This window comes from Aythya ferina (genome assembly GCF_964211825.1).
Source record: "Aythya ferina genome assembly, chromosome: 25".
In the NCBI taxonomy this organism is placed as follows: Eukaryota; Metazoa; Chordata; class Aves; order Anseriformes; family Anatidae; genus Aythya; species Aythya ferina.
Genome location: NC_140323.1, coordinates 4,724,520 through 4,748,543, shown reverse-complemented (window position 1 = coordinate 4,748,543; position 24,024 = coordinate 4,724,520). Strand labels below are relative to the sequence as shown.

Sequence of the window (24,024 nt, the reverse complement as noted above, 5' to 3'; positions counted from 1 at the left end):
GGAGTCTGTGCTGGTGTTGTCCTGATGTCTGGGCCTCTCGGGTGCACGGGGATGGCAGGCAGAGGGTGCTGATCCTGCGGGCTCTGCTCTGGGAAATGCTGTTTGCTCCCTGGTTGATGGGAGCCGAGGGAACCTTCCCAGTCCCTGGGGCTGGCTGGGGGAAGAGCGAGGGTGTCCCCGGCTCGCCTGGTGCCAGTGCAGGCAACACAGATGGGCTTATGGCCCCGAAGAGGATCCATGGGGAAGGAAGACATGAAGACGTGAAGCCCTGTGTCGCCTCGAACGTCTCCTGCAGGGGAGTTTTTCTCTGTACAATGCATGAAGTGTTGGGTTCTGTAGGATGGGATCCCAGTGCAAGGCAGCCCTCTGCTTGGGGCGGCTGCAGAGCCCCAGTGGGATGGCAAGGGGGAAATGTGGGGCTCGAAGCCCATCTCCTGGCAGCGCTCGTGGCTCTTGGTGGGCCTGGGGGCTCCTGCAGATGGAGCCAGGAGCCGAGTGAGCGGCTGCAGCAAGGGCTGGGCTCTGCAGCCCAGCTCCTCCGAGCATCTCCCTCCCCTAACGAGCATCTCCCCTAACGAGCATCTCCCTTCCATCTTCCCTAACGGGCATTTTCCCTCCCTGCACAGGGCCGTGCTGCTGCAGGCAGGGTCACACCGCTGGAGCCAAGGGATTTTTTTTTTTCTTCCCTTTTCTCCACCCCGCTATCAGAGTGCCGCAGCACCACAAATGGCACGGGGGTGATGTGTGCTAGGAAAAAGGGCATTTGGGCTTTGCAAGGGGTCGGATGGGTTAAAAGAAAGCCTTGCCTCTGTCTCCACCTGAATTTAATTTAAAGGGAACAGGGTGAAGAGCTTGGACAGGAGACCCAGGGCAGCTGAACCTGGGCAGGGCTGTGGGGTGATGGCAGCTGCAGCTGAGGGATACGGAGGAGCTGCAGCAGCATTGGGATGGCTGACCTGAAGGCCACAAAAAGCACACAGAAAGCACTCAAAAAGCACAGCTGAACTGTGTGTGACTGCTCTGAGCACCCATCCTGCTGCTCCTTAGTGCTGCCCGGCCATGGGCACCACCTTGGGATGCTCCAGCCCCCCTCTCTGTGCCTTCCCAGCAGTTTTGCTGGGGCTGTCTTACTGCAGCTTCTGTTCCTTAGCCATGTAGAGCCAAAACAAACCCTGGCTCACCATCCCTACCGTCCCTGGCCACAGCCTGACCAGGTGGGATGGTGAAGTACAGCATGGGCAGCTGGAAGGCTTTATGGCGCAGCATCCTGGCTCAGCAAGCGTTGCAGATATATGGGGAGGCATTAAAAGGTGAGGGTCTAACTTTCTTTTTAATGTTTTCTACCTGTTGCAAGAAACAGGGGAGAATGAGGATTTAGGAGCAAGCAGAGATGTTGGGAAGGCTGCGACATGGGAGCAGCACGAGGTGGCTGCAGCTTCCCAGGAGGAAAGCACCAAAAAATCAGCAGCCACAGCCCTACGTCGGTCCATCCGCCTATTTAGTTCCACGCTGGCATTTTCGGTTGGAATTATTAGATTGTAATAAAATAGCTTCCCTCCACCTCCTCCTTTTCCTCTTTTAACAAACGAGATGCTGACTGAGGGAATTACTCTGCGGCTAAGAGGTTTCCATGACAATGGCACCTTCCAGGCGCTCCGGCTGCTGCTCGCCCCTGGCTTCTCCCTGTGGGCCAGGGATGGGTGGAAGCAGCACGGGGAGCCTGGTGGGGATGTTTAAATTGTGCCCCCCTGGTGGTGGGGGCAGCCCAAAGGGGCAGGGTGAAGCAAGTTTGTGGGGTTTTATTTCGGGCAGTCGGTGAGCAGGGGGTGCAGAGCCTCTGCGGGGCTGTGCTGGGGGCCCCAGCAGCGTGGCCCCCCGACAACAAGTCCTAAAAAAGAACATGGGGTAATAGGGCTGAGCCCTGAATTAACACCCTGCAGCCCCTCTGCAGTGAACCTGGGGGGGGAAATATGGGGAGAAAGGGTCACAGAGGCAGAGCAGGGAGGGCCAGGGAGAGGCGGGGGCCATGGGATGGAGACCAAACCTCAAGCCCCCGTGCAGCCCCGGACACAAGCGCCGGGGCCACCCCTGCTGGGGTTTCAGCACCACCACCCCCAGCCTTGCTGGACGACCCCTTCTGTGTGATTTCCATTCTCTGAAACAAAACCAAACCCAATGCTTTCCCCCAGATTAGTACAAAAAGGAGAATTTCCAGATTTTATGGATAGGAAAACTGAGGCGCAATGGAAGAAAATGACTTGCCCAAAGCCCCCTGGGGCCAAACAAGGACCTGCCCCCCCCAGCCCCAGCGCAAACACGTGCCAGACCACACAGCTCAGCCCGCAATTCAATCGTTTTGGTTTCTCTTTTTTTTTCTTTTAATTAGTCCTGTCAAACTACCGACCACCAGGTCTGGCTCAGAGAAAACAACAAAAGGCACACATGAAAATAAAGTAAAACATGAAAATAAAGTAAAAGTCCAAATGCCTGAGGAAAAAAAAAAACAAAAAACAAAAAACTCCAGGTCAGGAAAGCAATTTCTTGAGACACTGTTTGGAGTTTTATTGGCAACAAGACTCTGCCTTCCACATGCTTGGCCCCGGCCTCACGGCCCGCTGCCTCTTCGCATCGGGCACCCCCACGTCCTGCCCCGACAGCCCCAAGAAACCCCAGTGGGGTCCGGACCCGTCCCCTGTACCCTCCCGCAGCCAAGCCCAGCAGGACAGAGACAGCACCCGCAGAAGAAAGCAGCCCAGTAAAACATTCACACTTGGTTTCGGTTAAGAACCGAGGGAGGTGAGGCCAGCCCTGGCTGTGCCGGGTTCCCGGAGGATGCGTCCACACCATGGGGAGCACCGGGGGCAGCCAGCGCCGGATCCGGGACCATTTGTGCCCAGGAGAGCCCCCAGCAGCACTGGCACCGCTGTGCCCTGCGGTGCCGGGACCGGGCACCGTACCCTGTATCTCCTCACCCTGCTCTCCCCCAGCTCCCGCACCCACTGGGAGCTCCCCTCTCCTCTAAACCCCCAAGTCCCCTTTGCATGGGAAGCCTTGAGATATTTTCACCACACGACTCCCTGACAAACTCAACACCCCAAAAACACAGTAGGGCAGAAGGAGCTGCGGCTCCGGCTCCCCCCTCACCACGGGAGGGGTCCAAAGCCCAACGAGGCCGTACCCAGGCAGCCTTCAGAGGCGTGGAGAGGATGGGAAGAACAAGGGATGCATGTTATAAATATAAAATCATATCTGCTACAAACAGAAGACTTATATTGTACATCTTTGACCCATATACACAAGAACACAATATACACAGAACGCCTCGGAGGAGCGGGGGCTTGGCGAGGGGGCGGTGAGGAGCCCCCCGCTCCCCCCAGGCCAGGAGGGGCTGTACCGACGGCACGGCGGGCGCAGAGGGTCTCGGCCAGCCGACGAGCATCGTTCCAAGCACACGTGGGTGGAGTGGTCCCCCCGCCGTGCCCACCACGCCAACACCTGGAGGAAGGCGACGAGGATGGAGAGGAGAGGGCAGAGCACGAGCAGCTCCCTCGCGAAGCCACAAAGCGCTCGCGGTCTTCGGACGCTGGGAGCGAAGCCAGGCCCTGAGAAACTTCTTGCCCTGCAGCCCCGGGGAAGGTCTCCGGCCAGGCAGTCTCTGATAAGGCATTTTTGTCTGGGAGTTGGATCGAACTGCGTCTGAAGAGAGAAGGGACCGGGATGGGGCAGCGCACACGGGTGCGAGGCGGCGAGCGCGTGTGTATGCGTGTGCAGCGGTGGGCGAACACGCGGCAGCAAAGCCAAGGCAGTCAACAGCTGGACAAGCCCTGGGCAGGGGTGGGAGAGGCCAGGAGGGCTCCGTCCTCGGCTCAGTTTGTCTGCAAAGCTGCCCCCGAGCCCCTTCAAGCCTCTCTCCCTGGCTTGAAATACTGACGGTGGTTGGAGTGGCACACCAGGCGCGTGGAGTGGCGGACAGGCACACAGAAGAGTTAAGACAAGTCGATGTGAGCTTTGTACAGCGAGGAGCAGCTCCCGGCTGGAGTGTCCGAGGGACTCGGGACGACAAAATGCCACAGTGATCAGATCGGGCCAGGAGGAGGAGGAGGTGGGCACAGGGCAGAGGAGGGAGTCGAGTCCTGGCACCTATCGGCGGTAATGATTGGGAGCGTCTGCAAACATGTACTTGAGTCTGTAGGCTTCAGCGAGCAGGAGTCCGATCTCTTCGTTGCCCCAGTGTATCGTGGGCAGGTTTTGTAACAACATTAGAAGGCCCTGAAAGAGGGGAAGATGCTTAGTTTGGGGCAGTTGAAGGCAGAATGCAGCTCCAGAGCAGGCTCAGGGCACCAGAGGCAGCAGCACTCGGTGACTTTCGCTTGTCACTGTTGAGGTCCAAAAGGCTCTGAGGCAGCATTTGGAAGTGCTCGTGTCCTGCTCTGAATGAGGGGAGCACCTCAGATGCCCCCAAACCACAATGAGACTTACTGCGACCAGAGCTCGGGCCCAGGGAAGAGCTGGTGTTTGATGTTTGCAGCCTCCAGCTGAGCACAGGGGCTCAGAAGTTACTTTCAGGCAAAGATCCCGAGACCAGACCATCTGGGAGCCAGTCCTGAGCGGGTGGGTGACCAGGCCCACGGTGGGCTCCCCCGTAGGGCAGTTCCCTCCCCTCTTCCCAGAGGGAATTACCCCCACTCCCAGGGACTTACTTGGAAGTCTTCCTCATCCAGGATCTCCTTCCGCCACTTGATCAGGAAGGCAGCACAGACGTACAGGTGGAAATGCGAGAATCCCTCCGGCTCCGACTGCGGACAACAAAAAGCTCTGGGTCAGCCCTCACAGCTCTGGTGGGCAGAAATCCGACTGTCCCCAGCTACCTGGGAAAGCCCCAGGGGCACAATGCTTTTTCCCTCCTCTCCCTGCTGCACAAAACCTCCTCCCCACGCTGCACGGGGAACGTACTGAGCCTGTGTACCTGGTAGGTGTCCCAGAGGCGGATGGTGCAGCGGAGAGGCAGCTCCCTCATCAGCAGGTTGTTCATCCAGCGGAAGGCGAACTGCAGGTATTCGACCTCGTACTTCCGAAAGTGGTTATGTACCTGCTCTGAAACAGCACGTTTCCCTTACACACCTGGGGAGCACCGTGCCCTAGCTCCCGGCCGAGGTGCTGCCCCCAGCACACCGGCTTCCTCACACTCCAAAAGCTCAAACCTCCTCCCAAACGCCCCCACTGCTCATCCTGTGCTATCCTTGTAGGCGAGCATCAACCCCCCTGCACTGAGGGTGCTGCTGGCACCGGGAGACCTCCTGCTGCTGGGTCACACAAGGGCTCCCCCCCTGCCCACATCCCCTCGCCACCTACCATCGATCCGGCTGACCAGCTCCTCCAGGGCTTTGACTTTCTTCTGGATCCCCGGCTGTGCAAAGGTGTAGTTATCCTGGGGGGAGAGGCTATCGGTCAGAAGCAGCAGATTAACACCTAGAAATCACCCACGCCAGACCCCCAAGCTCTGCAGGGAAGCCAGGACAGCCCCCAGGCAGCGAGACGTGGCTGCTGAGCACCGGGAGCTGCCTGCTGTGAAGTCCCTGCTGGGACAGCAGTGGCTGTACAGCTGCAGCAGCTCGTTTCCCTGGGATTTTGCCCCCAGATCGTGCCCAACAAAGAAGAAATCTCTGAAACACCGGGACCTGCTGTCAGAGGACCAACAGCCAGGCAGAGCATCCTCGATTTTAAACGCTAGGGGTGCTGCAGGTCTGCCTGGCTGCTCCAGGGCTGTGCCAGGGATACACAGAGCTCTCACCCAGAGACAGAGAGAAGCTGAGGGTGCTGTACCTACCCCAAAAAGGGGGGGGGGCTTCCCTGCGGCCCCAGAGGCTCACCTGTATCCCGTCCAGCAGTTTGCTCATGCACCAGAAGCTGTCGGCTTCGATGCTCCGCAAAACATCCTGCGACAGGTTCGTCACGTCGAAGTTCTCCACGTCCTCCTCTGCAAAACAGACAGGGGGGAGAGTCAGGGGGGTGGGGGACACCAGGGTGCTCACAGGGACACCGAGGGGCTTTAAGGCTGATTGCGGGCAGCTGCCCAACATCTCTCTAGACAGTGAAAGTTCAAGTTAATTCCACACAGAGCCTGACAGCAGCGCCAGGTACTGGAGGGACTGCAGAACCTCTCCTTCTAAGGGGGCTAACAGGAGAGCTCCAGGAAAAAAAAAGGAGAAAAAAGAAAAAAGGCAGCCCTGTGCTCAGAAGAGCTGCAAGGGCTGTGTTTGGAGCAGAGAAGCCCCCAGGAGGACAGCAGCCATCGTGCTGCTGGCAGATGCATCTGTGGGAGCCGTCACTGCTAAATTGAATCAACGGATGGATGGCAGGGCTGGACGGGCTCATTTCCAAACCCAGATGCTCAGAAGTCAGAACAGGCACCTTTGATCTTGCTTGGAAAGGAGCACGGGATGGAGAGGATGAGCTCGGGGCCAGCCTCTTGGCGGGGCCTTGAACTGGGGATGGAAGCAGCCTAATACAGAGAGCTGGGCGGGGAGCACTGGGACAGGGTCACTACTGGAACCAGTTTGGGGTGCTGAATTCCCTTCTGCAGTCCCCTGCTCCATCACTGCTGCTTTAGACGAAAACACGAGCCCCAAGACCTGGGAGAGACTCAGCACAGCAGCTCCGGGACCCGAGCTGAGAGGTGCTGTGTGTGCAGCCAGCTCAGCACCCCTCTGCTCACTGGGTCTTCTCCCCGTGCCTGGGGAATGGGCTCGTGGTTTCCTCTGGCAGGCGCCGAGCTGAGAGCCCTGCCCCAGCCCCTCAGCCACCAGATTTCATCCCCACCCTCCCGTGGGGCTGGCAGCCCGTGCTGGAGGGCAGCACCGGGGGCTCAGCTGCTCGCACAGCCCCACGGCCTCCCTCGAGCTCTTCCTTGCACAGCACCAGCTGAAAACCAGCGGTGCCCAGCAGCCCAAGCCATCGATCCACCGAGGAGGAACCACGCCAGGCAGGGATCTGGCAGTGGTGGGGAGCCAGAGCAGCTCTGTGAGCTGCTGAGCAGCCGAGGCATGGCAAGAGGAGGAAACAAGCTGGCTGTGCTAAGACCCAGCAGTTAAATCCACCCCATCTGCAGCCTGCTTAGCACCTGGAAGGAGCGTGAGAGGTTAGTGGGGTCATCCAGATCCCTCACGCATCACGGTGAGGCTACATGAGACAGTTTCTTGTGAATTTGTCACTCACTGGGCTGTTCCCCTCCTTCAGGACCCAGCCAGGAGCACAAATCCCCCCCCCACACCGCCTGCAGCAGGGACAGGAGGCCACCAGGTCCCAACACCCCCACCAGGCTGCAGTTAATCCCCCTGCACACAGGGTCGGGGAGTTTGCGAGGTTATCGGGGGCTGCTGGCTTGTTCCTTGTGTCAACTCCCATGGAAGGAAGCTGCCAAATTCCTCCCTGAATGCATTTGGTAAGTGGTAAGCTGCAGACCATCCCCTCCACCAGCTACCCACCTTCCTTAGGGCCGTGGGCATGTTTTAGCTCTTGGAGAAGCCCTCTGAAGGCTGCTCCAGCATCTGATGTGTAATGGGAACCAGCCAAACATTAATCAGCTGCCGAGCACCAAGGAGAGGTTTTAAGCAACCCATAGAAAAGCTGATTTGTTGTCTGGGAATGCCCAAAGCACGGCGTGGGTTCAAGTGAGCTTGGTAGACGGGGACAGCTCCTTACTGGAGGTGAGGCTGCTCCGTGAGACGCCAACAGAGCAAACAGGACAAGGACAAGGCGTCTGCCTGGCCTCGTGCTGAGATTGTAACCTAAATCAAGAGCCTGTGAGCTCCCACCAAATCACACACACACCCCAGGGTCCCCAGGATGCCCTAGGACAGGCAGCTGAGCAGTGGGGCCAGCAGAGCCCAGGAAGCTCCGCATCCCGCAGGCAACAAAACCGCTCAGGAAGGGGAGGAGGTGCAGGAACCCCAAGGGGTTTGTGATGGAGCAGCACCGAGCGGTACCGGCTCCATCCCACCTCCACTGCTGATCTTGTCCTTGAACTCAGCGAGAAAGCTTCGGAGGATAAAAAGGGCTGGAGGATGGCAAGAAGCGTGGCCCCACATGGGTCAAGTGCAGCATGAGCTCGGCAGCCACGTGCAGAGGTGAGCCCTGACAGCCAACACGGTGCATGGTTAGAAGTCAGCCCAGGGACCCACAGGCAGCTCCAGCACTTTGGGCAGATCTCCTCCTGCACAGACAGCTCACCCTTTACCTCCCAGGAAAGAGAGCTCACTGCAGGTGGTAGCAGAGCCCCACACTGAGCTTTTTTTTCCTCCTTTGGACTGCAAGGAGCAATGGCACATCGCAGAGATGAGCTCTGGCCACACGGGCTACCACGGTAGAAACCAAGGTGGCTGTCCTGTGACTTCTGAGGACATTGCAAAGAGATCACTGCTGGCTCAGAGCCCTAACCAGATAGTGGGAGGCTTCCAGTGACTTCAACGAGCTTCGGATCAGACTCTAAAATATTTGTCAGGCAGGATTCCTCTGTCATTAATGGAGTCTTAGGAAATCCTTTTTCCTTCTCCTCGCAGTAAAAAATAAAAGACTTCAGGCACAGGGATTACGGCACCCTGGCATTAAAGTCAACCCCAAAACACAGCCAGCGCTGGGGAAAGAATCAAAATCCTCTAAGTGAAAATGACTTGAGCTCGGGCTGAAAGCACCGGGCTGACAAGAAAGCCACAGGCAGCAGGGAAAAGTCGATTTGCCTTCTGAAAGTCTCAGCTTGACAGACACACCTGTACGGGCAGCACAGGACAGGGATCGCTATTTAAATGGTTTATTTTACATTCTCAGCGGGGTCTCTTTGTACTTCGCTCTCCCTAGAGCAAGGGCGAGCTCCAAATTCAAGCTCTGAGGGGAAGATCCTCCCCCTCCCCCAGCTCTGGGCCTTTGACAAAACCCCCCCAGTGCCTTCGAGGCCCCATCCTCCTCCAAGCCAAGCACATTCAGATGCAAATCCACCCTGAGCACTTCAACTTGAGGAGCTCAGCGAGGTTACGAAACTGAAGGCGATTCAAGCAGGCAGCAAAGACACTCTAAGGTCAAGACGCATCTCCAGCGTGACACGGGAGCTGCAGAGGAACACGTCCCCTCCAGCAAGGTGAGCTTTTTTTTGGATGCCAGCACCTCGCACCGTTTCAAGCACTGCGTTTGGGAGGCAGCTTCAAGCAGCGACTGGCACTTCTGTCACTTACCGACGTATTCAGAGAGGAACACGACAAAGAATGGAGTGACCAGGTCATTGATGCCCTGCACATAGCCGCTGGCTGGGTGTCGAATGGCCCAGATAAACAGGATTCTTTCAAAGATCTAGGGGAGAAGGAAGGAAAGCAGGTACCTGCGTTAGCCGTGCACAAAGGAGAGGCAGAGAAGCAAAACTGCTAAGCTCAGCGAGCAAAGATCATGCGCTGACAGGCTCTGCAGCAGTGTGGCTAAGGTAAGGAGCACAGCAGCCCTAAGAGAAAACCCAATCTGATCCACAGATTGCCACTAAGCCAATCACTCTTCCCAGAGCAAGGAGCCCTGGTCTTGTCCTCAAAGCCTCTGCTTGAAGGACTGCAGATGGCAGCTTTCCAAAAGCCACACGGACAGCTACAGTTGTTCTCTGGGCTCCTGGTCCAGCAGCCACCAGCACAGTGCTCCCAGCAAAACGCCACGGACCAGGACAGTTCCCCCACAGCAGCTTCTCCCCCAAAACAACCTCGGTCTGTTACTTCCAGCCCTGACACACTGCGCACACTGAGGTTGTGTCCACGGGGGACAGATGCTCACACCTCCCGGCCATTTCTCACACCTGGCCCTGCCTGGGCTCCTCACGAACCACTTCACGCAGAAATGGTTTAAAAATGTGTTTCCAAGAGATAGCTTCAGGACTCTGACCAATCCTTAGCTATGTTTTGTCAAAAAAAGGTTGATCTCATAATCCTCGAGCTCTAAGGCTGACACGTTTCACAAACCTGGGGCACAACCAGGCCGTTTAAGCAGGAATTTGCTGATCAGAAGCCACGGGGAGCTGTCAGGCAGGGAAACCCTACAAAGCTCACTCAGCCTGGGGGCAGTGCTGGCCTGACCCCACACACAAACTGCCCGACCCCACAGCGATGTGGGGCAGGAGCCTCGCTCCCCCCTTACCTCCTGGACAAGCGGCTGCTGGAAAAGGGGGATGAGCGGGTTGGTCCTTGGAATGTCGATGTGGATCTGGAAAACAGCACAGGTTACATGCAGCAGCCATACCCCTAAGGGACACAATAACACAGCCCACCAGAAGGGAATCCACCCTGCAGTGCCCCCCAGGCAAGAGCTGGGCTTGCTGACAAGCACTGTGAGGGTACAGATGGCAGCTGCACAGAGGAAGGCATCTACAGCTCTATCTCCTGTCTCCTTTGCCCGGGTCTGGTGATCAGAGGTGGGCTGGGAAAGAGCTGGGGTCTGAAATCCAGTTATTTGGCCAATTTAGGGAAGGATTAATCCAGAATTTTTAAGGAAAAAGGACAGAAACAGTGCCCTGACCGTGAGAAAGGTCCTTCTTGCTAACAGGTAGGAGTCATCCTAGCATGACCCAGCTGCACAGGCAAGCAGCAGGCAGGGGGAGGAAAGGAAGGCAGCGGGGTACCTGGCGGTAAGTATCTTGGTGGTGCTCCTCGTTCCGGGAGTCGTAGTACTGCTGGATGAAGCCGAAGTACTCCTCCCGCTTGCGCTGCAAAGTCAGCTTCCGCCGCTCCATGTTGGCGGGGAGATAACCCTGCAGGAAACCCCATGTCAGGGCAGAGCCTCAGCCCCCACCACAAACCAGCCCCCGAAATCCCACCAGGCTGCTGCGTGCCTGGAAGCGTTGGGTACGTGGACCCCAGGGCAGGGGAAAGAGTTTGTGGGTTTGGGCTTTTTTTCCCCAGCCCCCAGTGGCCTTTTCTGAGCTGGTACAACCCAACCTTACAGGATTCAGTTTCCCAAAACGGAACAAACCACGTTCCCAGCACCTGCTTGAAGAGGATTTTTAGCAATTACACTCCCTCGCCAAAAAACCTACAGCTCGCCTGTAGTGCAGGGAAAGGATGACTCCATCCCAAACAGGCCCAACACGAGTGAAACTGAACCTGGGACGCACCAAGGTGTAGGATTGTGTCCCCAGCTCAGCACAAGCTGCCAAATTTCCCCCCTGACTCCTGCGCCACGGCTCCGAGTACTCACTGAGAGGAGACGCCACGTCACGGGCCGGACCTCCCTGGGCACGCCGGGCCAGCTGCATTTCCTCAGCTCATCTGCAAACGGACAGTGGTGGCAATGGATTAGATCCTAGGCACGTCCAGGCACCACTACACCTAGAAGGAGAGGAAAGCCCAGTCTGCTCCTGCAGGCTCTGGAGACACTGAGCCTCCAGGACGGCTCCACGCCGGCAGTGACCGGGGACGTGGGTGCGCAGGGACGCTTCCAGCTCGGGGCTCCGCTCCCCTCACAGCTGGGCTGGGCTCTCACGCAGAACCCAACAGCCCCCTGTGACCCCAGCATCGTTTGTGAGATGGAGAAAGGCTGGAAACAGGCAGGCAGCTGGTGGAAGAGGTTATCATCTGCCAACAGAGCCATTCCTGCAGCTACCCCACCTGTAGCGCTGCAGGCAGTGACTTTCTCCAGCCCGGAGCAGACGCTGCTTCAACCCAAATTGTGCTTTTTCCACGTGCACCTCCCCCCTCTGCCTTCTTCCTCCCCAGCCACAGGAGCCCAACGCTGCCACTCACCCAGGTCCGTGTTGTGGCTGGAAAGGAGCTGCCGGAACTTCTCCAGGCGGGTTTTCTCCCTCACCGTCATGGGGGGAGCACCCGAAGCGTTTTGGTCGGAGATTCGGGCGACGAGAGGAATGACGGGCCGGAGGGGGAGGGACTGCTGCTTCTGAAGGGGGGTCCGCACGCAGGCCTCCTCTGCGGGGAACAGAGGCCACGGTGAGAGCAGGGAGGGGGCAGCACCTCTGCAACCCCACCGCGCTCCCTGACCGCTGCCAGACGCTCGCCACGCAGCTGCCACCTCCCTTCCCCAGTCCCAGTGGCCCACTCTGGTGGCTCAGGTGGCCCGCAGAGACCCGCTGTTGTTCTTCTGTCACTTCCCCTCATTTTTCTTTCCTTTCCTTCCTCCTGCATCCCTCCAGACATCTGCCTGCCCGCGGTCAGACCTCCCCCACCACGTGTGAGGGGACGCGGGCAGGACGCAGGAGACGAGGCAGGAGGAAGCTGTGGGAAGCCCAAAGGAAGCGACCTTCAGAGCTGCCTCTCTCTCGTGTGATTTAAACAGCGATGGAGCTAATTGCGAGCACAGAGAGAGGCAGCAGAGGGCTGCCAATGCCACCTGCTGGCAGCAGGGACCTGCTGAGTTACACCCAGAGCAAGGCAGAGGGAGCAGGGGCTGATGCCTGGGTCCCTGCACCGGGCTCTACAGGGCTGCATCCCAACCTCGATTAAAGGCAGCAAGAATTTAACAAAACCCCTGAGAGCCCAGAAAACAGGATCCTGGAGGCCAGGAGTGGTTGTATGCAGGATATTAAAGCAGAGATTGAAGTGGAAGTGGAAGAGAAAGGTTCCTTGGAGCACAGGTTACTCTGAAGGAGTGAACGCTGCTGCTGGGCACACGGGCTGTGCCCCAGCCTCTTGGGCACCAGACACGAGAAGCAGCAAGGGGCTGGGCTCTGCAGTCAGCCAGGAGAGAGCAGGAACCTGAGGCTGCTCTTACCAGCTGTCCTGGAGAGCTGGGCCTCGCTGCTGGACTTGATGACCTTGCAGTTGGTGGGCACGTCGCTGAACGCGGACGGGGCCCGCTCGGGCTTCACCCGCAGCTTGCTGTGGTTCTCCAGGACCTGGGCGGCCGTGGCCTTGGCCACTTTAGAGTTCAGAGTTTGCAAAGAGGAGGAGGAGGAGGAGGAGAAATCCTCGTCTTCATCGTCACCGATGTCCCAGGCATCGCTGGTGTTGCGGGCGAACTCGTGGAAGCTGGAGGCCTTCTTGCTTTTCACGGGCAGCGCGTTGGCCTTGGAGCGGTCCTTGATGAAGCTGGAAGCCAGAGAGAAACAGCATCAGAGCAGTGCCATTAGACCAGCCCATTTTCTTCCCTTCCCCGTGTCCCAGCTCCGAGCAGCCGGTCCCTGACTTTTTCCAGCTTCCCGGTTGCTCCTTTCAAACCCAGGGCATGCGCCAAGCCTCTCCTGCCTGCCCCAGCCCACGCGCTATCAGGGCACGGAAAGGCCACGGTGCCAAGAAGCAGCTGGAGAGCTGCCAGGCTGCTGGGCTCAGCAGGGCAAACCAGAGAGGCGCAGAGTTCCTCCAGCTCTGCCTCCCCCCTACAACACCCGGGTGGATTAAGACACGGAAAAAGCCCCGAGACCTGGGGAGAGGCATGGCAGAGCCCGCACAAAGCCCGTCTGCGCTCCTCGGCGCTGCTGGCACAGCTGCGGTCGCTCCCAGGGCACCGAGCGGGCTGTGCCTTCCCTCAGGGGCAGGAGGAGCCCTGGCATTCACCCTTATGCCACAGAAGTCAAAGTCCACCAGCTGAAGCGTCACCAAGAGGGGAACCGTCAGCACTATATGGCCAAGACAGGGTCAAGGAGGCCGTGCAGGGCAGCGCTGCCTCTCCCCGGGTGCTGTCACCCTGCTGCTGGGCGCCTCCACCTCGCCCTTCCCAGCAACACAAACCGGGACACGGACTCCCAGCGAGAGGGAGGAGGGGGAATATTGGGGTTCCAGGGGATGCTGGAGCCCTCCAGCTGCCGCAGGATCGAGCCCCAGAGGTGCAGAGCAGACGGGCTGTGTCCCCAGGAGATAAGGGACACTCACTTCTTGGTGAGGCGGGGATCCAGCGGGGGATGCTGCGCTCCGTAGACAGGTTGAATGCTGCAGGAAGAGAGAAAAAAAGAGCCTCAGATCCAAAGCGCCACGTGCAGCTGAAGATTTGGTCTCTGCAGCAGCAAAGGGAAGCCTTGTTGGAGCTCTTCGGTTCTCTCCAGCCTGAGCTGGGATTTGGGATCTCGAGCAGGGGGCAGAGATCTGAAAATCATTCTCCGAAATTCATTCTCTCCTCCATCAGAGGGCTGTCCACCTCTGGGATTTCACACTCCTGAGCGCTCCGGAGCAGGGGAGGACTCTGCCCAGTGACGCTGGGACCCCTCAGGGCCCGAGGTTTGATCCCCACGCAGACGTTCAGGCTCAGAGCCAGAGCCAAGCAGCCGCCTGTACGATCCAGGGTTTGACACGGGTCCAAATCCCAGCTCAAGCAACCACCTCCCGTGGGGTCTGGAGCGAGACACGTCCCTGGGACAGCGAGCCTCATCCCAAAAAGGAGCTGTCAGACAGGCAAACCACTGCTGCTACAGCCTCTGGAAGCGAGACGGATCCTGAGCTACGAGCTCCGTTGGGGTAACCACTCACAGCCACCCCACAAACCACGCTCGGGTTGTGGAAAACAAGCCCTGGCCACCCCCGGCGCACAGCTTGGGGACAAGGGCCCATTCAGAGCTGGCACACGAGGGACAGGGCTCCCGATGGAGCTTCCAGGAGCTGCAGATGGAGCCCGGCAGGGAAATGAGCAGAGCCTGGCTGTGCCGGAGGGAGCCACAGCCCCGCACAGCTGGAGAGCAGGCAGGGGACAAGCGGGAACCGGGGAGGTGGCAGCAACGGGGCCAGGGGGACAGGAAGGACGTGGAGACCTGGGGCAGGGGCTGGAAATGAGCACGGAGCAGGAGGAGGCTGGTGCTGGAGGCTGGGCTCAGCACACACACACATCTGCGTGTAGGAATAACAAAGCAGGTGGAAATGGAGCAGCGCCAACGCCGAGACAGCCGGCAGGTGACCTCCGAGCTGGGCCAACACCCACGGCTGCCAGGTGGCACCTTTGGGCCCTCGGGGCGCTCCACGTCTGCTCCCGGCCCCCATGACAGACCCGAGCAGGTCCCCGAGCTCACGTCCAGGTCCTGAAGCTCTGCACAGAGGGGCACCAGCACATCCGTGGTGCAACCGGTGACTGTGGTGCCGCGGGGATCACAGCGGGGCCGGGGTTCCTGACACCGTGTCACAGGCCCTCGGTGCCACCTCAGGGCTTATCCGAGCAGATTCTGATCCCCACTTTCACACCAGTGTGGAAGCACCACACAGCCCTCACTGCTCTCACCTCTCTGAAGAGCAGGGAATAAATAAACACGCACACCGGGACGCGCGGCGCCAACCTGCCAGCACACCCCAAAAATTACAGGGGGGGACAAATCCCAATGCAACAGCCACGGGGCAGCACGGGAGACCTGAAACCACGTTTACCACTACTGCCACAAGCCCTAATATCGACAGGGAAAAGCTAGAAGCTCACAAACCCAAGCGGCCCCATTCCTCCCATCGTGGCAAATGAACCTAGGGCGGCCTCCAGATCATCCCAAAGCCTCCTTCCACCAGCTTGTTGGGGCAAGGGAAGGAGGGAGCCAAGAACGTGCAGGGAAGACCTCAAAAAGTTCACATCAGAAGCACAAGAGGCAGCTCCACGCCCGGTGCCGGGTGTCCCAGACCTCTGCTGCCCTTTGGGGTTGAGGCACGAGCCCTGCCCGTACCCGTTCCTGGAAAGGATGGCACATGGGGTATTTAGGGCTGGTAACACGCCTCCTCCACCCCTGAGGACAGCGGGGGGGGATTTAGGAACCTGTCTGGAGGTAGAGCCCTGCCAAGGGGCCGTCGCTGCCTGGGCAGGGCTGGCTGCCTCCCCGACCGGTTCCCCTGGCTGCAGCATGCCGAGGCGAAGCAGCCCCAAGGCAGCAGCTTGGGGCGAAAGAATGGGGCCGGGAGGGACCCAGGGGCTGCACAGCGCCCGCTCCAACCAGGAGAGGAGAGGGGGAAGGTGCCGTGCCCCATCTGGGCTGCCCCACTGACAGCAGGGCACTGGAGCAGCCACGGAGCCGAGTGGGAGCCCGTTGGGATTTAATGCCGAGTGATTTCACCCCGTGCCTACACCCGGAGAGGAAGGGCAGGGTTCAGATCAGGCAAAGGAGCACGAACACAGCCCGAGGAGGGCCAGACGGGCACAAAACCCCAGAAGGATCCTCGGAAAGGGGGTGTCCCGGCCCCACACGCCCCCAGCACGATGGGGTTTGTGTTTGGGGTATGTGGCTTGCAGCCACCCCGTTGTGCCCTGCTCCTGGGGCCAGGCAGGGAGCGACCCCACAGCACCACAGCCCCCTGGTCCCACAGCGGGGGTGTCCCTGCGATGTCCCTGGGAAACGGGCCCGGAGGGGCAGCCTCCAGGAGGGGGCTGCAAGAAAAGGGGGGGACCTCCATGAAAAGGGGGGGCTCCACAAGGGGAACGGGGTCTCCTCGGTGTCTCCATGCAGGGTCTCATTAGGGTGGGGGGGGGGTTAAGGCTCGGTCTCCCTCACCCCAAAACCTTGGAGCCCCCCCCAGCACAGGGGCAGCCCCCCCACAGACCTCCCCACCCCCCAGCACCACATCTCCCCCTTACTCCACTCCCCTCCTCCCCAAAACCTCACAAACCCCAAACACCCCACAACCGCCCCAAACACCCCAAAAACACCCAAAAAACCCACAGCCCCCCCCAAAGACCCCAAAATACCCCCCACACACCCAAAAACCCCCATAACCCCCAAAATTCCCCCCCAAATAAACCAACCCCTCCAAGAAACCCCACAGCCCCCCAAAACCCCCCCCACACCCCAGAGAACCTCACAACCCCCCAAAATCCCCCAGGCACCCCCTAGAAAAACCCCAAACCCTCCAAAAAAACCCAGAGGCCCCCCCAAAGCCCCCCACAACCCCCTCAAAAGACCCCAGAGCCCCCCCAAACCCCACAGACCCCCCCCAAACACCCCTCAGGCCCCCCCAAGACCCCTCAGGGCCCCCAAAAAAGCCCCACAGCCCCCCCCAAGCCCCACAGCCCCCCCCAAAAGCCCCCTCAGCCCCTCCCCCAAAGACCCCAAAGACCCCCAAGCCCCCCCCCGAGGCCCCCCGGCCCCCACCCCCACCTGCCGGGCAGTTTGGCGCTGCGCTTCCAGAAGTGCCGCCCGCTCTCGGCGGCCATGGCCGAGGGGGGGGGGACGGGGCCGGGCAGGGCCCGGCCGCCCCCGGCGCAGCGGCGGAGCGCGGAGAAGGCCCCGGCGGCCCCCCCCCCGCCCTCACCGCCGCCCGGTTGAAGCCGCCGCCGCTGCCGCCATGTTGGTTGAGGGCGAAGGGAGCGCCGCCATTGGTCGCCCTCGAGGCGGACCCGGCGGCTCGGCCAATGGGGAGAGGGGAGGGGGGTGATGTCATGCGAGGAGGGGTTGGGGAAGGAGGGGGGTGGGATGTACCATCTCGGCTGTTTGGGGGGGGGGAGTGAGCCATTTCGGTTATTGTGGGGGTGGGATGAACCGTCTCGCCTGCTGTAGAGGGGAGTAGGGAGGAGTATTTAGCGCTGAAGAAAGAAGGGCGGGGGGGGGGACTGGCAATGGGCGCTGGGGACGGGAGGGGACCTCCCCTCGTGAGCCCCCCCCCCGCCCCGGTAATGGTTGGGCGCGCAGGGTTAAACAGCGCCCTGAGGGCCGGGAGAGACCATTCCGCTGGGGGAGGGGGGGACAAAACCATGGAGGGGAGGAGGGGGGGGAGCGGGTTAAACCACCCGCGGGGAGACGGGGGGAGGTGGCGGCGGGCTGAACCATTAGGGAGCGGGGGGGGGGAATGAGGGGTGGTGGGGTCCCCCAGTGCTCCCCCCCTCCCCGTTGCCATGGCACCCAGAGGGATGGGGGGGGCGGGGGGCATCTCACTGAGCCCCCAGGGGACGTCCCCCAGTAACGGGGTGTTATAGGGGCGTTATAGGGGCGGCCTCCGTGAGGTGTGGGAGGTCGCCTGGTGAATAAACGGGGGTGAAGTGGAAAAAAGCACAGGTGTCAAAACACACAGAGTCACAGTCATGGCGTCATCAGGGGTGGAGGAGCCCCCCAGGGTCACCTGCTCCAGCCACCCCCCCACCACTGTCCCCACTGAGCCGTGTCCCCAAGCACCAGCCCCAACCTCTCCTGGAGCCCCCCCAGGGACGGGGACTCCCCCACCTCCCTGGGCAACCCGTCCCAACGCCTGCCCGCTCTGTCTGAGCAGAAATGGCTCCTCATTGCCCACCTCAACCTCCCCTGGCACAGCTCCAGGCCGTTCCCTCTGCTCCTGTCCCTGGTTATCTGTGAGCAGAGGCCGACCCCCAGCTCCCCACACCTCTCAGGGAGCTGCAGAGATCAAAACAAATAAACACAAAAATAAAGAAAACAACCCCCAAAAGCTTCCAAACAAATAAAAAATGAACCCTCCAAACAGACTTTGTGGTGACATCTTGGGACCCCACCAGCCCCCTCTGTCATCCCTGAGGAGAAAACCCCACCATGGGGGCAGCCCCTAGCGCCAGGCCCCCATGGCGGCAGGCACAGGCCGCGTGCTGCCACCAAGGCCTTGGGGACATGGGGACATCCAGATCCCGGGGGCGAGGCGCGATGGCCCCGTGCTGCCTTGGCCACATTCAGCAATGCCTGGTGGCTGGCAGGGCCACGAGTCAGTGCCGCAGCCCATGCCTCAGTTTCCCCTATTTGCAGTGGGGCAGGGAGCCCCTCGGGGACACCTCAGGCGCTGGGACACCCGAGCCAGCCAAGGGACAGCTGCCACCTCCAGCTCTGCTGTCCCTGTCCCCTCAGCACCACCCCGAGTGCAGTGGGGAAACCCTTTGGGGAGCGGGAGGGCTGCGCGTGCTCACAAAGTGAGAGGGAAATAAAAATTGCAGGCACATTTCTGCAGAAAAATTATCTTTTTTTTTAGGACGGGGCTGACAGCAGAGGGCGGCACAGGCTTGTTGCAGCCACAAAGCCTGGCCTAGCAGCGGGTGCAGTGGTGTAAATCCACTTGTTGCTGTTATTTTCCCTGCCAGGTGCTCTGGGGATGCAGGGAGGTGTTTTGGGGGCACGGCGTGGCCAGGAGCAGAGCAGCGAGCCCAGAAGCGTGGCAGCTTTCGGTTCTGAACGAGAACGAAAGCCGAGCGAGAAGAATCGGTTCCTTTTCCCATCCCGAGGCTGAAGCGGAGAAAGGAAACTTAAAACTAGCAAAAAATAGAGCTTTTTGAGGCTGCCAGCTGCAGGGGGGTCAGTGCCATCCCGGTCAGGAGGGCGAGCAGGGCTTCCAGAAAGGGGCTGGTCTGAACTGGGACAGAAATACTGCTCCTTCCAGCCAGAGCAACGTGGCTCAAAGCGTGTGGTCTGCAAGGTGCGACGTCCATTTGCATTACCGCAAAGCTCCCCGTCCCGTAACACGACTGCAAACGCCGCCCAGGTGCAAGGAATTTGCCCTGGTTTGGGACGTGATTGCCACGTGCAAGGTGGCGGTGGGAAGCGTGAAAGCTCAGCACACCGAGAAATGGAAACCATCCCCTTGGTGTCGGTGGGAGGCTGTGTCCAGCTGTCCTAGAGACACTTCTGGCACCTGCAGGTCCCTGCACAGCCTCCTCCAGGTGCCTGCTGGCCCCTCCAGCTGGGCAGGGTGGGTTCCCTTTGCTGTCCCTCCCCAGCCCGAGGGATAAATCCTTGCTGGAGATCTCCCTTCTGCTTTTTAACAGCAATTCACAGCTCATCTTCTCATGCTTGGGTTGCTGAATGTATCAAGGGCTGTTTGGAAACACACTGCTAGAAAAACAGGAGAGTGACCAGAGGGCCTGAGAAGGGATGGCGGCTCACTGGCTCTGCTCCCCTCCCCAAAAGACGTGGGGATGGGACAAAAGGGATGCCAAGGACTGAAATCCAAGGGATGGGACAAGAGGGATGCCAAGGACTGAAATCCAAGTGATGGGACAAAAGGGATGCCAAGGACTAAAATCCCAGCCTGTGGCTGAGCTTTGATTGCAGTCAGGTCTCAGCTGGCCAACATGAGCCAAATCCAGCCAGACCCATATGCTTGGGGGGGCATCGACATACATCCAAGCACGTGTGTGCACTCCTGCCCCCGTGCACACACACAAGGATGCTACAGCAAAAACTGAGCTACGGGCAGCAGCCTGGTGCAGATCACGGCTGCCGTGGCATATCCGTGCTGAGCAGTGGGGAGCATGGGGGCAGTTTCCATTGGGGTCGGTACCAATGGGTTATGCCTGCACTGGGGGGCCCTGCCTTGCTTTCTCACCAGCCCTGCCGGCACGTTTTGGGGGAGAACGTGAAGAATTGCAGCGTGGGTTTGACCTGAAATGACATTTTGCTGCTTCTGTTTTTCTCACAGCTTTCGCAGCAGGGTGAGATCTCCGCTCTTGCAACCCGCTCTCCCTTCAAACGCTGACACGCACCCATGTGTCATTTCAGGTTAACTGAAATGGCTGCTTCAGTGTGAAACAAGAGCTGTTGTTTCATTTTTCGGGTCGCTTAACCCCCTCCTAACTGTAACAAACATGGTGATTAAAAACACGAACATTACCCTGGAGGAAGGGGACAAAAAGCTTGGAGAAGGATGAAAAACACTGATGACCTCTTTTAAAAACATCCCTCTTTAGCTGAAGTTGCTAAATTTGACTCAACTTTACACACTGGAAAGCTTTTGCGGTATGTTTTCTTTTTATGGTGAATAAAGTGTTTCTTCCTCATAAAAACCCCCACCAACTCTCAGGCCGAGTGATGCAGTTTCGGTGTGTCACGGAGGCAGCGTTAGCTCAGACCCTGCTCTAGGGAAGGTTGTTGTAAACCCCAAGTGGCATCACCGAGACGAAACACGAGGCTCTGGTACCGAGCAGGGCTCCAGGTGCCTGAAACCAGCACCTGGCCCCGCTCGCCTTTACACCACGGGGTTTTTGGAGGTCTGGGAAGGGGCGTTTCACCCCAAATTCATGTGGTTTTGCACGGCTGAGATGGGACAGCTCCCAGAGGACGAATCCCCTTGCCTGGGGGATGTGGGGACACCACGGGGATGAGGCTGGGAGCTGCTTGGTGGCCAGTCCCACCCGAGGAAGGCTGCGGGCAGCACTGGGACCACCTCTCCTCGTGGTCACAGCTTGCTCCTTCCCAAGCCATGAACAATCCCGGGAACCTCTTGCCGCACGCTCGCACTTTCTCCAGGCTGTCATTTCACTTTTGGGAGCGATGGGGCAGGGAAAAGGAGGCAGGCTGAGCCCTGCTCTTAAACTCCACCACAAAAGGTCTCCGGCGAGTCGGGGCGCAGTGCCTCAGTTTCCCCACATGCCCCGTGGAGATAATCCTCTTGCCACACAGGACGTCGGCAAAGCTCTCCGAGACCGGCTCCTACGAGGCTTCATTACCGGGGAGCTGGAGCCGTGGGACACGCGGCTCGCTGATAATTCATCTCATCCTAAGGCAGGTGTTTAAAATAGCTCCTGTGACTCACAGCAGTGAGAAGGGCCAAAGGGTTTCCGCCGCCGCCTCGGGGGCAGCGAGATGTTTTCCTCGCAGTGGGACGCGGGGCGAGCTGCTGCCTCCAAGCCTCTGCTCCCCGGCTCCTGCTCGCCGGGAGCCTTTTCTCCGCAGGGCTCGTGCGTGCCTTCCCGGCCGTGTCAGGTGTCTGGCTGCTGCTCCTCTCCCGTTCCCAGAAAGGGATGTGGAAAATGGAAATGTTGCTCTTGCTGCGGCTTCCTTGGTCAGTCCTTTACACATCCATCCCCAGCCAAGGTGCTTGGCCATGAGGATGGGAAGCCAAAGGTGTGCCGAGCGCTTTGCACACCCTCAGCTCTCTGTGTGACCCCAATGCTCCCAGAAGGGGAGATCGAATGGCCTGAAATCTCATCCTGGTCCTGTTCGGGCCTTTTTTTTTTTTTTATTCTTTTTGGGTGTGGGTATTTCCCACGCTGAAAAAGGGCAGCGAGGAGCAGTCGTGGAAGGGAGGCGGGAGAGCGAGGCTGGCTCTGGATTGCTTCCTGATGGATGGCTCCTGTGGCTTCCATCGTAGCTGGTGTCCCCAAGGGGCAGCAAACAGCCCTAAAACATGGAGAAATAGGGGCAAAAGGGCCATTTCCTTCACTCCAGCCCCCCCTTTCCCACTCATGGGCTGGGGACAGGTGGCTCACGGGCTCTCTCCTGGGGGTCTCACGCTCCATGCAAGACACAGTGAAGGAAGAGTTTGAGGCTGAGCAAGCTGAGAGAAAAGGAGAAAGAAAAGCAGGTGAGGAGGAAGCCCACAGCCTGCCATGTATCCCTTACAGGCTGAGTCCCCAGCACCCCTCACCATGACGCAAAGCAGCAGGAAGAGCTGGAGAAGGAGAAAATCCTTCAACTTCAGCGCAACCCTGCCATCCTGGGAGGGAGAAGGGAAACCCACGCACGTGGATCAATGGGCAGTGATGGTGCTGGGGCTGATTTTGTGCCTCCCACCCCATCCACACCTTCCAGAGGAACAGGACGTGGACACAGAGCTCTCAGCCACACACACGAAGGCATTAACCCTCAGCAAGGCACAAGGATCGCACACCTCCAGCACCCAAACCTCGCACCCAGCCCGTGCCACCGGCAGGGCGAGGCGGCACCCGGGCAGCACTGGGTGCCCGGGGAGGGGGGGGGGGACACATCCCCAGGATGGCACCGCTCCCCTGCCGTGGTGTGAGCAAAATCATCAGCAGCAGGCGGAAACGCGGTGACTATCAGCGTGCCGGACCCGCTCGGCCTTTCTGCGGCGAGTTTTCTAAGAAACGCCGCAGCAGTTAGCGAGCGTTTACGGGAAGGGTGGGCCGTGCGCAGCCCGGGCGGCTGCGATAGCGTTTCGGGGGGCTCAGGCCCCCTCGCTGCGAGGCAGGAGGTTTGCTTTCGTGTAAAGAGCGAGCTTCCCGGATGGTCCGGAGGAAAAAAGCAAGAGAGGAGGTTAAATGCAAACCGCATCTCAAAATAGGTCTGAACTTTGAAGCCGTTCGGAGCTGCGCTTCCTGCTCCGAGCAGCCTCGAGGAGGAGATGAAAGATGCAGCTGAGAAAAAAAAAGGCAAAACAAACAAACCGAGTTAACGCTTGCTGCTGAGGGCAGAGGTGCAGCAGTGACACAGCGCACGAAGTCACCGCAAAGCTGGGGAGGGGGCTGGGGGGCCCCCCAGACCCCTCACAGCAGCCCCACGGCTTGGAGAAGGGCTCACCCGGGGTGACCTGGGGAAGGGGCGCTGGGAGGGGGTTTTAAGCAAGGAATATGTGGGGTGAGCCAAGGAAAGGATGCCCTTTTGTGTCAGGTCCAGTCAGGGGTCTGGGGAAGTAGTTTGGAGGATGGTCAGTGCCCCTTTCTGTGGGGGAAGGAGCTCTCCAACCCATTACGGCACCACCCGAGATGAGAATTTTGAAGCCCTGTTCCCATGACGTCAACACAAAGAAAAAGTCCCAAGCAAAAATCATAATACAAAAAAAAGAAAAAAAAAAAAAAAAAAAAGCCCCAAAGCTGAAAACGCTGAGGAGCTGGGAAGTGAGCTCGGGCAGTTTGGAGGGCAAAAACTTGAGCGAAGCGTTACCGCTGCTGCCTGATAGCGACCAACTTCTCGTAATCCGGAGATCGACTTCCTCTCACTTGGCTGCGGCCGCAGCCGCGCTGGAGGTGGGGGCAGCACGCCGGTGGCTTGCTTCACCCCCCGGCACCCCGGCATGCAACGCACGCTCCTCTGCGCTGACAGAGCCGGAGCAACAGGATCCGCGTTACCCAAATTTAATTTGGCTGACAACATCCGGCGTTTCGCAAGGGCGCTTTGATGTTTGTTTACTCGCCGGGCCGAGCACATGCTCCGCGCGGCCGCCCGCGGATGAATGGAGACGAAAAGGCTCCACACCCCTTTGATCTCTTCTCCCAGGAGCGGTCAGAGCTGGAGACGCCCGAGGAGGGCCCAGTCCAGCCTTCCCCGTGCTGCTTTGGGACCGGCGAGTCCCGGTTAAGGAGCATTTCTTTGGGTCTGGTGCTGCCGTTCGCTCGCTGCCTCCTCTCCGTGAGATGCTGGGGACGATGCGGCGCGGTCACCGGTACCCCCTTCTTCTTCCCTCCCCACAAGAAAGGGGTGCCTCCGGGGCAGTT

General features: G+C 59.4%; 1 protein-coding gene across 1 annotated transcript; it reads right to left on the bottom strand.

The window, feature by feature from the left end:
• Positions 1-2,537: 2,537 nt before the first annotated feature.
• Positions 2,538-17,198, bottom strand: TBC1D22B (TBC1 domain family member 22B). Its single transcript, XM_084497930.1, has 13 exons — positions 17,021-17,198; positions 13,842-13,898; positions 12,745-13,061; positions 11,763-11,942; positions 11,218-11,288; positions 10,643-10,771; positions 10,162-10,227; positions 9,225-9,339; positions 5,871-5,977; positions 5,353-5,428; positions 4,967-5,094; positions 4,701-4,796; positions 2,538-4,269 (listed from the first exon to the last, which is right to left on the bottom strand). The coding sequence occupies exons 1-13, from the start codon at positions 17,074-17,076 to the stop codon at positions 4,141-4,143; spliced, it is 1,527 nt and encodes a 508-aa protein (XP_084354056.1). The 5' UTR covers positions 17,077-17,198; the 3' UTR covers positions 2,538-4,140.
• Between the last annotated feature and the right edge of the window lie 6,826 nt (positions 17,199-24,024).

Coding starts and splice junctions, on each gene's coding strand:
- TBC1D22B (XM_084497930.1), bottom strand. CDS start 17,076: ATGGCCGCCGAGAGCGGGCGGCACTTCTGGAAGCGCAGCGCCAAACTG. Junction 13,899..17,020: donor AGCGCCAAACTGCCCGGCAG/GTGGGGGTGGGG, acceptor CTCTTCCTGCAG/CATTCAACCTGTCTACGGAG. Junction 13,062..13,841: donor GATCCCCGCCTCACCAAGAA/GTGAGTGTCCCT, acceptor TCTGGCTTCCAG/CTTCATCAAGGACCGCTCCA.